Source organism: Streptopelia decaocto, assembly GCF_964273445.1.
Source record: "Streptopelia decaocto genome assembly, chromosome: 2".
Taxonomy (NCBI): domain Eukaryota; kingdom Metazoa; phylum Chordata; class Aves; order Columbiformes; family Columbidae; genus Streptopelia; species Streptopelia decaocto.
The window spans coordinates 142,238,821-142,252,022 of record NC_138655.1 but is presented as its reverse complement, the minus strand read 5'-3'; the positions used below and the strand labels follow the sequence as shown (position 1 = coordinate 142,252,022).

The window sequence follows — 13,202 nt, the reverse complement described above, 5'->3', positions numbered from 1 at the left end:
CCGACAGTTCTGCTTGTTTTTGGAAAAGAGAACTTCACCATTTCTCCAATTTTGAACACAAAGCTTCTGAAGAAAGATGACTATACAAGAAGTAGAGAAGCCAGCACAAAAAGAAAGTTCACACTGGTCACTTTTACAGGGAATCTTGTTCAAGCCACAGTTTGCTTTTACCATGTGCAATAACAAATAACCTATTAGAATGACAGATAAAAACCACTGGTCACTCATAATTTGTCGAAGGTTTATTACCAAACCTACCTGTAGGAATAATGAAAGATTCTAATGTAGCATTTCCTCGTTTACAAATATAGCCAAGTTTCTGATCACATTCCCGATTCTCCCACTTAGCACTTTTGCCAGGATTTAATGCTGCACAGATTTTTCCAGGTTCTGGAGAAGGATGTCCTTTAAAAATGAAAAAGTATAAGCACACTATGGTTACCCTCCTATCACTCTCACATTCTAATATTTTCCATGCTTTAATTATAAGATACATTAATATAGACAATCGTGATTCTCAACAGTCCTTTAGAAGGAATGGGGCAGCAACCACAAGTTGAGATATTTATCCAGTTCACAATTTAACAGCCTCTTCACAGGTTCAAAGTCCTGATGGAAGGAATTACAGTGCACCTATTTATTTTGTTTGGGTTTTTTTTCCCTTTCTAAACGAACAATGTCTAAACTCCAGAGGACAATCTTTAGGTGAAAATACTCCTCAGTAAGCTAGTCAAACTTTGTACTTAGGATAACAGAAAAGACAGAAAAGTAATAAGTAATTATTTTGCTAATAAGAACTTCTTGTCTACTTGTCTAGACAATACAACAATAGCAAGATTTTTGGATATTTTTAGTTGAAGATTAGAATTAGCACTAACAGAAAAATCTAGAAGAAATTAGAAAGTATAGAATGGAACAAATTTCTGCAATAAACAGAATGAACTTTTCAAGATCTAGTCAAATGTGATTAAAACTAGCATGGATTTTCTTTCATTTCTGAACACATACCACTGTACTACATAACAAGCAAGTGTCAATACTGCTCAGCAATAAACACAGCCAAACAATATTTTTTAGTGTGCACGATTATTCACTGAAAATTTTCTTATATCATTATGATTTCATTACCTCTAGATTACAGTTAGTCTTATATTTGCATGTATCTTCTTTCCATGGGAGAAAAGGATACGCTTAATTCAAAAATACAAATTTAAATTGTTTTAGCTCTCCCAAATGCCTAAACAGCATAATTTTATTTTATATGTTGACAACTTAGTTCTCATGTTTTTCTGTTATTTATTCAGAGCTAGTGAAATGGAAGAATATGAAGCTTCTATGTATTTTTTTTAAAACATACTAGAGGAAGAAGAGCCAGCTCTTGAACCAGCAGGGTAATGGGGATGAGGTAGAAGTAGGTTGACCAAAGGAAAGTCATGAAAGATATAGCACAAATATAAAAGAGGTCTATGGACTTAAGAGTATTATTGTTGTATGCAATTAAGGAACATAAGGAGTTAAAGACAAATGGAGCCCATTTTGGTTACACCAAAACCTGTCTAATTCTTTAGAGGACAACTGAGAGTTCTCCAAGGTTTTAACTGCCATAAACCGCCCCCCTTGCTGCTTTGGCTCCACCTCACAACCAGTTTTCTCCCCCTCTTCATGACATGCAGATCCTCATCAGTGCACTTGGATGCCAGACCTATAAAAATCTTTGCAGCAACTTGCAGTACTGCCCATCTGTTAATCTTGTGTCCTCACTCCATTGGAGAGCAATTTATAAAGTAATTCAATTCATTCTTCAACGCTTACCTACTCAAGATGTTTGTCCACCTAAAATGTGCTTTTGGTCTTATCTACACAAGGAAAACACTGGGTGGTATGGTGGAGCATGCATTTCTAGTTACTGCAGATTAAATACATGTGACATGCTCAATGAAGACAGAGTATTTACAAGGCGTAACTTCAGACACCTAATTTAAATTAGTCTCCAAAAGCTTCCTGAGTAGCAGGTACAAGGAAACTAAGAGTCCTGCAAAAAGACACATTAACATAGGCATTCTGAAGAGTAAACTGGAAAAACACCCCTTTTTCACCATGTATATAGATGGCAAAGGAGACCAGCTTTTTAATAATGGTACCAGAGTTCAACATTGCAACTACAGGTGTGAACTAGCTGGGTCTGCTTAAAAGTAGACTAGCCTGAAGTGTTCAGTTTGCTTACATGTTACTGCCAAGGGTACATTAATCCCAAACGAAAATGAAAATCCAATTTTTAAGCAAATAAACAAAACAAAGGAAAGGAATTGGGGGGAAAAAAAAAAAAAAGGCACACCACACATACACCGACCAGACTAATCTCACAAATTAATAGACATGTGGCATCAGATTTATTATGTATTCACATAGAAATAAAGTAAATTCAGAAGATATATAAATGAAGTGTAAATAGATGACTTTTAAAACTTTCCTCTGTGTTTTGAGGCTACCATTAGCATGAGCTGTTTCTCACAGTGTTTATGGCCACAGCAGAATCTATCTACACCAAAACAAGCTCAGTAATTGCAGGAGAAGAGAGTACTAGAAAAGAAATTTGGTACACGATGACCAATTTTTTTTTCCTTTTAAACTGAGTAGCAACATATTTAACCTTACCTGGAACCCAATTTAAGTATCGAAAAGGAGCACCACCAACCCATTGCCATCCGCTGTTGAAATTCAAACTGTTAAGACCAAACCAGAGAGCAGAACTCAGTCTGCCAGTCAAACCTGGGCAACAGAGACAAAGAAAGACACTGGAAGTGCACGGCAAGAGCAAACACTTTCTCAAAACTTGAGAGCTGAATTCGAGCTAAACTGTCTGTTTCTCCTTTTTCTCCAGTACAAGCTTTAACAACTTTTAACCTTTTAGTTAAGGTGGCTGTGCTAAACCTGTACAACATGTCATCTCACTTGGTTCGCTTTAGAGTTTTCACAATTTTAGGTGTGGAAAATTGTATTAGAAGAGAAAACAAAATGACATTTCTGCATGCTCTTTGTAAACCGTTGATTATAAATATGAAAAACTATTAAATATTAAATCAATAAAATTGCACAAAAGGTGACAAAACCAAAAATCTGTTTTCTAAAATGAAACGTGAATAGTTCCCTATTGTGTATTTTCTCTTCCAACAAAATTAACAAATGTGAGTTTCAAATTTTCAAAATACTGTAGAGTAAAAAAATTGTTTACATTTCACCAGTCTATACTAAAATGCGATCATTCCAAATATCATCTTTTTAACAGCACTTCTTATACATTTTTCAGACTCATCTGATTTCAGTTTTTTAGGCATGGATAAGCCAGGCTTCTAAAACAAGTTTCAATTTGATCCTCCAGCCTGAAAAGCATTGAGAAATATCATGCTTAATTATGGTACTGGTGAATTCTCTACCACTATTTATAGTCATTATTAATCAACTGTCTATCTCTGCTTTTCGTATTAATATAAGACTTAGAAGCCCAGTTGGATGACTGTTGATTTGCTTGAATTAGATGTATTTCTGCATAGCTCACAGAAAATCATTGCTCAATATATAATATTTGTTTCTGCTTCTACCAATGGCATCATGCCACTATGTAATTTTGCTCTATATATTTTAGTTTTCTTTGACACCATGATTATGAGTAGCACTTGAAACATTGCAAGGCTGAAAGGAGGGGTAGTTAAGCACTGGAAGGACTGGAATGTCATACCAAAGCCTGATTTGGCACAAACACATTAATACGTTCCAGTATTCCTTCTATACAAACAAGTTGTGGTTACAATCAGGAACTGAGCATGACAGGAAATCCTCGTTCTGCCCACAGAGCTATAGAATGAAAAACTGATTTTCACACACATTTGGCAGCAATATCTATTAGCTTGCAATGAAAACACACCTACTAATAACTCATTCATATATGTCAGTGCCAGATTGCTCCCTTGAGCACTAATTTCAACAATAATTTCGTCACACTCACTAAAAAAAAAAAAGACCCATGTTTTGACCAAATCCTTAAATTGAAAGCAAAAGTTTAGATAGAACAGACTGTTCATAGCATTAAAAATACATTTATCATTCCTCTAAATTGAAGAAATATGGATTTGATCGATGGACTATTAGATAGATTAGGAACTGGCTGGATGGCTGCATCCAAAGAGTTACAGTCAATGGCTCAGTGCCCAGACAGAAACGAGTAACAAGTGTTGGCCCTTTAGGGTCTGTATTGGAATGATACTATTAAACATCTTCATCAGTGATGTGGACTGAACAAATATCCATTTTCGAGACTGAAAATGCTATATGAATATTGCTGTTACGATAATGCACTTAAAAACAAACAAACAAACAAACAAAAACCCCAACACTGATGGATAATATTGCCATACCTGTCAGGTATGTTTGTTCATGCAACTCTGTGATGCTTAATAATTCTGCCTTCTGCTGTTGACAGCTTTTCCTTGCCTGGTGCCATTTCAGAGCTGCCTCAGAGTTTATCTGGTACTGGACGTTTGTTAAAGGATCAGTATTCCACAACGAACCAATACTATTAACTGTAGGGAGAAAAAGAAATGCTGTAACTGATCATGAAGATGGAACCAGATGAAACACAGAATAAATCGCTGAGCAGAAATACACAAACCTAACCACTGCAATAAGGAACTCGTTTGAAAGGAGCGCTGAAGCTCTCTAATGTGTTAGTAAACCCAGGGTCAAGCTCAACCATGACACCGTGTTGGACAGTACACAGATAATGAAATTATGCCATCATTATCTCTTGTATAACAAAGCTGCTGTTTAAGATAGAATATGAGTGGCTAAAGTCAGGCTAAAAGAGTTGATATCTCACTGTGGAGAAAAAGACTAAAAACTTCCAGACTCATGCTAGCTAAAGTATACATCAAGCTGATCACTTTTCTGAGATTCTTTTACAAATTCTGGTTACTGTGTAAAGTGACTATGGCATTTCTTACTGTGACAGATATAATCAGACACAAGCACTGAACACAAAACTTACGTTATCATTATCCATCTCACTCTTTCCTGCAATTCCTGATTTGTCTCATGCATGTATCTGGCATATCACCACGCCGCCTTCTCTACCACATGGCCTGACTGTGGTCTCCCTGAACACCTCAACGTGGCACTTTTAGGCAATGCCAAAGCACTGAAAATATCATCCAACAGGGCCCAACATTAGACGTGGCCTCAAAAGGTACCACACTCCCTACACAGCTGAAGCCTCTCCTGGTTCATCTCAATCGAACACCCACAACAAGCTACAGACAACAGTGATCTTGCTCTCCCAAAAATGGAGGTCCCAACACCGAGTTAAATATCACTTCATAAAGAGATTAAAGTTGCATGACAAAAGTGGAATATAGCAGAGGTCACTGTATGTCTGCTGACAACAGGATAACAACTGAAATTCCTGCAGTCTGTATCAGTTTCTCAACTTGCAAGCTGTGAAAAAATTGAGAGAAAGAGGTCTTTTCCTGTTCTGAATTCAGAGAGCACAGAAAATCTAAGTGTACAAATAAGAGGAAAACAGTACAATAAACAAAACTCAAGACAAAAGATGATACATGTTAAATGTCAGCAGGTCAGTAACCAGTTCCACTTTTTCCTGTATTAAATCTGATAGTCTACAGATAATATAAAGCGCTTCTTTTCAAATTAGCCTTAGAAAAGAAAAATCAAACATAACCTACTATAATATTGACATATGACTATATATGGGAACTTTGATCCCACAAACCAAGTTCTGTCCAAAATATTTTACGACTATCAGAAGACAAAATTTCTGCACTACACTATGTTCTAGAAGACCATAAATTCCTTGCACAAGTACAAGCTTGGAATAAAACAGATATTGCAAAAATATTGAAATCTATCATTCAATAAAGAAAACTGTCTCTGACTTGATAGAAAGGATTTTATAAGTCTTGTACAATTATTGCAGAGGAAGAGGTAAACAAGTGTCAGGCATCAACCAGTCTTTGGCCTCACTCCTCCAGTCTCACAATTTATACATGGCTTGCATATCGTGCTCTTCTCTAGAACTTTGGTCTTTCATAAAAATAAAGTTCATTCTGAACACTGGGGAAACAAATGAGCAAACGGGTCTTAAGGTATTTTAGTTCAATGCAGTCAAATGTCTCCACAGAGCAGGATTTTGGAAAATCCATATGCTATTGTTTAAAGCTTAGTGTACCCAGAGAAACCAGAAGATGAATCACTTTTCTTGGAATGATACATTTTAGCATCTAAATTAAATTAATGTTAAACCACACCTGTCCTTAGTTTGTAACTGGAAAAAAAAAAAAAAAAAAAAAAAAAATTATGCCCATACAGATGAACTCACAATATGTTTTTGTATGCACTGAAATTAGTGACATCCTGCTATTACCACTATGATTACTATCAAAGTCCCAAAAGTACAATATAGTAAGTCCAAATATTTCATTTGTGTCTTTGAGCATTCTCAGTCCTTAAAGCAAAGCAGACCAAAAATGAATTGAATTTCAGGCATAGCCCTTGATAGACAAGATCAAATTTATAGGAAAGGCGTAAGTCCTGACCAATGCGAATATTATTACATTTATAATTTTTAAAATGCCAACTTGATTATCATATCAAACTACAGTATTTCTCCTGAATTATGAAATGGACAAATCAGGGGATTGGTAATGGTTTTGAGAGATTTTAAGTTAAAAATTGCAAGCTGAAATATGGCCTTTGACTAGCAGTAAAAATAAAAGTGTTCTTGTCTGTTTAGCTATGCACCTAAAACAAGTTGTAATCTTGGTCCAATATCCTTTGAAACTGCATGAACAGAATAATGGGAAACAAAAACTGAATATAAATCGTTAGACAGTCTATAATATAACTGTCATCGCTTCCTCTCTGAGCACACAATAGGAGAGAAATCTCATAATAAAGACATTACGGTTTATGTGATTTTATAATGTGGTATATAAAGATACATTGCTGTCAACAGTAAAAATGTACACTAAACTTCCTTCATATACTTATCTTCATTTAGATATCTTTTCCTAAAATGCTGCTCTCATTTTTTTTCCTACATAAATTTGTGAGGTCCAAAGTCAGGTTATGAGTTCCAGATAAATCGGAAGAAACAACACAAACCACCCCATACAACTTAATTGATCAGTTCACCAGGTATTTTGAACCAGACACAAAAACATAATGAAAAACCCTCAAAAAAATCCTGGAACACTAGCATAGGGCAAAAGCCTGTAAAGAAAAAAAGAAAAAAAAAAAATCTGTATATTCTGTATTTGTAAATTAATAGAAGGATGTAGATGTATCTAATGATTAACATACAAGGCTATTTAAATATTTCCTCATTTTCTGCAATATTTGTTTCCTTCCCAGTCAGCTGCAAGTTTATGGACCACTTATAAGGCTTTCTAAATTCTTTACAGAAATTCTAGCTCTTTCATCTGTCAAGAAAGGGACCTCAATAAACTTTTGCCCACTTGAACAGAGCTATGAGCACACCTCATGACTTACTCTCCCAATGCTCTTACACTGTGCAACCTGTTTTCTTCCCCAACACCTACTTTTACATGGTAGTTCAATATACAGCTCAAAAAGACGCAGTGTCACCTGTAAAGAACCAGTATTTCCTAGGCTACTAAAAATTGTCTGATACAACAACAATTCTCAGCTTCTTCTTGCGGAATTAGTTTCCACTGTCAGCCACTATCAGAACCCATTTTTAAAGCACCAAGTTAGGAGCTCATACTCAACATTACATTACCTCCATCGGTCAAATTTCTAGGCTTCTATTGAGTATAATAACTGTTACAACTATAGCATTATGTGCTATTCATTTTGGAGAACATTTGAGCCAGTTTTGCTCACAGTGAAAAATCAATCATGGTAATTCCACTGTATGTCCAGGCCCCAGTACAGTTATGACAGTTTGCATCATGTATTTTCATATTGGCACCTTTGATGCCCCAGACAGTTTAAGTAAAAGCAAACACTTTAATCTTATTAAATAAACTCTAACATACAAAGACTTAAATGTTCTATGTTTAAAGGTGCTGTTGAAGTTTACTAACTTATCACTTTCTTATGCAGTGCATTCCTCTTTCACAGGGCTAAAACTGCTGCTACCACAGCCCGTCTCTCATGAAAATATACAAGCCAAAGCTGAATATTTTATGGCTGAAGAATCAGGAAGGAAACATGCAGACAATCAGCATAAAGCAGCTTTTTCCAAAAACAATTACAACCATCTGAATGGATTTCCTTGAATTATGCCAAAGAACTAAACAAAATTTTAATGATGCCTCCTATTTGCTTTACTCAAAGAACGCTAGACAGGTAGCATTAAATTGATCTTGCATGTGCTGTATTAATGGGACTGATATTCCCAACACGTTTTTAATATCTTGAAAATAATACTGGCATAGAAAGAAAAAAAAAGGCCATTTTTATTTGTCTGAAATAACAAATGCAACATTCACGGAAATCAGGCAAGGACACTGATACTTCTTCAAACCAGTTAAGATCAACCTACATTGTTTTCTTCACATCAAAGGAAAGACATATTTTTCTCCTTAGCTCTGTCTGTGATCAGCTGGAGCTTTACAGCAAAACACAATAATAAAGAAGGGAGAGAGAAGTGCTACCTCTCTCAGCATGACAGCAGAAGCAGCAGCTTGCAGGCAAAATGCTTAGTATGTATTTTATAGACGTTCGGAGTAACTTTATCCAAATTTAAAAGAATTCAAATACATATGGGCATATTACTCCAATTTACTTAAAGTAATATGAACATTTCTAAATGAAGTTCTGTATATTCATAGTACCACACTTGAAACTACTCAAATCATGGAATTTAGAATATAAATACTTCTCATTGGTTTCAAATACAGAACTGCAACGCAGCACACAGATTTGGTAAATACCAGGATTTAGTAAAAGGTTCATGTAAGCCCCTTTGTGTTTAAAAGGCAACTCATTACACAAAGTAGTCTTAATTTTCAGTTAAGCTATATCCTAGCTTCCAAGTCTGTTGAATAAACTTCTACTGCATGCCCTTTCACCTGGAAGTAATTGGTTATTTTTTATGCTGAGCCCTATATTTGCATAATTGAGTAGTTCCTGAAAGGACAGCAGAGTGCATGGACACAGAAAGATGCACGATTTCAAACTGTATTTTGTACAGGAAAGCACATGATAAAGATACCAATATTTCCAAGCAGCTGAATAACAGCACAGCAGAATCTTGAACATACAAAACTTACATTTCAATGGGCAAAATCCATACATCTGGTCAACATCAAAGTCTGAAGTGGTTCCACACCAGAACCAGCCATCTGATCTGCCTGCATCTGTGCAGTCGGCATACCATTTATCACCAAACTTAAAAGGGAATACACAAGGTGCTCCATTGGCATTTCCTTTTACTGTGTAGGTATCTAAGGAGACACAATTTAAAAATGCATAAGCAGTAATAAACGTGCAACATATATCAGTTCAGCTTTGTGATCATATTATAGCATATCATAGCAAGCAGAGCTTGCTAGCTTAGTATACAAACTGTACGAGAAATGGGACATTGATAATTTTACTCTCTAAGCTGATACCCATGTACATAACGAGACAAATTTTTATTGCTTAAGGAGACCACTGACCAGAACTGACAGAGCCAAGACAAGTACATTCCTATTTTACATGCATAACAATCAAAAGCATAAAATCCACACAGTTAAGCAATTTTCTTTCTAAGCACGAACAACTGCTGGTTCTTCTGTCAATAACCCACTCAATCACTAACCATTGTAAACAGGGAAGAGGACATATGTATGAACTTGGAAGATGTATACCACAGTATGACTCCAACATACTATGCCCAAATAAAACTTCCATTGGCATCTAAAGGAACTTTTTGTTTCATTAGAAACCTGACTCGAAACTTATCAAGGTAACTAAAGCAGCTTTCTGTGTGTGCACATATAATGCACGTGCATCAATGGGAGTACACAGAGTGAAACATTACTTGAAAAGGACTGCAAGGTCACTGTCTCACAGAGCTACTAGAAAACAAAGGAGGACAGGATGGCAGGCCAGCACTCCATCTTCCCCCACCTACTTTCACATAATTTGCTCTGCTAGGGTTCTTTTATTCTGGCTCTAGACCAAGGACTAATACTGTAATCAGCCTTTGTGTAAACCCTACAAAATGCATCCTTAACCCACTCTGTGACCCTTTCTGTTTATCAAAGAATACTAAATTGTAAGCTAAACGTATTTCCAGATACTTATCATAAATATATGTATGTATGTATGTATCATACATAATTTTTTCAAATTTAACTATTTATAATACTTTATTTCTTTGTCAAGCACTTCAGCATCAATTCTGAGACTCACTTCAAACACCTAGGAAGCATCTTCAATATAGTGGAGCTGAAGATATCCAGTACAAGCTATTATTAACTGTTGTGTAATAGTTATACGCATGTTCTGAATAACCATAGACTTTTTCCCCCCTCTCCAAATGAATCAGTACCATGCATGGTTAATTATCTATCAGAGCTTAGACAACTTCGACAAAAAAAGCAAAATGAACCCCTCAAAAAACATAAAACACACACTCAAGTATTGCTGATTTCACCAGAAGTCACACTTACAGATCATTAATGAAAACAACAATATTTGCCTACACTTCTAAATATTTTTATTAGATATACATAGAAATGAGTTTGAAATACAAATTTACAGAACTTTACCTTCATAGCCTCGAGAACACAGATCGTCTGTGGTTCCGTAGACTTTCCACCTACTCCATAAACCAGAGCCCTTGTACAGCATAATATTCCTTTCCTGTCTGTTTCCATAGTTGAAAAACAGATCTTCCCCTTGGATTGCAAAGAGGGTCTCGTTTCTGCATTCCCATCGCTGAAGTTCACTAGCCTTGTCACAAGGATACAGAGTGATCGGAACCCAGTCTTTCTTCGAAGGCACTCCCAAGCACAATTTGAATGCTATGCTCATAAGCTGGTGATCTGAGACCCACCTGAATTTTTGTGACTCATTTTCTTGAACACAAGGAGCAGTAGTCACTGAATTAGAACTTTGAGCCAATACACAGAGCTTGTGATCTTCATTATATATTAAGAAGATGCTAGTATCTGTAACACACACACACACACAAAAAAAAAAAAAACACTGGAATCATTTGGTTTGACGTAATCTTACCAACTATATAAATGAAATACGAATCTGGCCAGTACTCTTGGGGTTAAAACCTTATCATCTATTCAGCAGAAGAAAGTGCAGTACTCCAGCAGCCTACAACTGTTAAAGTGACTATAAAAAGAAACTAGTTCAGATTTCAGGACATTTCAACAATTTTGCATTAGTGAAAGCATCTACATTCAAAAGTGCAAGGCAACCAAGGTGCAGATCCAGCATCTCCTGTAGCTTTAAAGCATGGGTTAAATTGGAGATAAAAAACACACTCATTATATTATTCCAAGCTATACCTGTGGGAGCTACTGAAACAAGGGAGCTCGCACAGCACACGCTACAGATCCCCACACTGAGCATTCATTCCAGCAGCACCGGCTCCTCCATCCTGACAAGAGCCACTAAGTTCTTCTGGCTCCGATTCCCCACAGTGAGGAGCTCTCTTCCCATAAACTGTGCTAAAATCCTCCAAGTCTTAACTGAGAGGAAAGATATTTTTGTAAGCTTTCTGTACATACTGCTTGTAGGGCTAGAACAACATACTCATTTTTCACTCAAGTGCAGTAATCAGTGATTTCTTTCTCTGTTCTTACATTTTGCCATTATGACTGAAATACTGACAACAGTGGGATTCGCCATCATCAGGTATGACTCTTAATGACCTAGGAAAATCTACTAGGCTCTTCAGAGCTCCCAAAGTTATTTCTCCCTCTTAGTAAATTGTGCTTCACAGCATGCTTTTTCATCTATTCAAGGTTTATTTCAAGATTGTAACCACTAGAAATGTTTTTGGCATCTCTTATGCTTTTTGGAGTACATTTTGGAGCGTATTTTGGAGCGCAATATTTCTAAGCTGCTCTTGCCCAAAGACTGAGAATTTCTCTTTTCTGATCAACTTGAGATACATTTTAGCACAGTAACTTAGTAGTTATCTCTGCTATTGAATCTCATAATGTAATAGGATGAACAAGCTCTTAAAACTGTATTTTAACAGGACTACAAGGTAGGAAAGAGAATTACTAATTTATGTGACTCTGGGGACTGAAGTTAATTAAAATATTATTTTAGTGTATGACTACCAAGTTAAACCAATTCTATAATGGAGAAATATTTAAGGGAAAACAGGTTAACCACAGAAAATTTTCCCTTCTCTGCTGAGGCTCCACTGTGGCAATGAACATACTTTTTTGCAGAAGAACAATCTGGGAACAGACAACCTCTCTCTCAGAGAAAGAGCTGACCTAGGCTTATCTCATTGATGTTTCAGTTTCCTTCTCCTGTCCTTTGGCTTCCAGCTTACTGGGAAGTAGTGTAAAACTGATGAGCACTGGAGACAGAAATTGTTGCCTTTTGCCAATCTGTTTCACTCACAGACAATACAAGGAAATGTATAATTATCACTGCTGGTGATAGCTTTTTCTATTCTGCTTTGCTGCTAGCATTTAGCACAATGTTATTGCAAACTGATATATGCAAGGCTTGCAACTATCCTTTTCCTGAAATCTTATTTAAAATTCCTGGATAAAAGAGACATTAGACATTCACATGTATGGAAAACACTGCCTGATCGTTCAAACTGTTAAAATTGTATTTGTGGCCCAAAATAACATTCCTTGTTTTATACAGCTTATGGTGTTAAAGAGAGGATGCTATGCACATGAAGAAGGTACTCCAAAGCCAAAAGCCCAGGTTGCTGCAACCAAGCCTGAAAGGGTGCAGTTTTGGCTTCAGAAACAAGGTTAGAAAGCTGAATAAAGAAGTCTGACCAGTGGGGAAAAAAAGAAAAAAAAAAAAAAAAAAAAAAAAGACGACATATCTTTTACCCTTTTCTATTCTGCACCTTTACAAAGTGCTAGCAGCATGTAAACACAACACAGCTGTTTATAAAAGAGACCCAGGGTACACAGGTCTCTGACGGAATAATACATAGGTAAGCAGTTAAAGGG

The 13,202-nt window shown here is 36.2% G+C and overlaps 1 protein-coding gene across 2 annotated transcripts in view; it reads right to left on the bottom strand.

Annotated features, from left to right (window-relative positions):
• MRC1 (mannose receptor C-type 1) overlaps window positions 1-13,202 on the bottom strand; it is a 53,165-nt gene that overhangs the window by 37,897 nt on the left and 2,066 nt on the right. The window contains exons 2-6 of one of the 2 annotated variants that reach the window (XM_082046532.1): window positions 10,797-11,198; window positions 9,309-9,482; window positions 4,413-4,577; window positions 2,656-2,769; window positions 259-405 (exon numbers count right to left, since the gene is read on the bottom strand). In XM_082046532.1, coding sequence (XP_081902658.1) covers window positions 259-405; window positions 2,656-2,769; window positions 4,413-4,577; window positions 9,309-9,482; window positions 10,797-11,198 — 1,002 coding nt within the window. The remainder of the gene's footprint in view (window positions 1-258; window positions 406-2,655; window positions 2,770-4,412; window positions 4,578-9,308; window positions 9,483-10,796; window positions 11,199-13,202) is intronic. The other variant, XM_082046533.1, reaches the window with a different exon arrangement.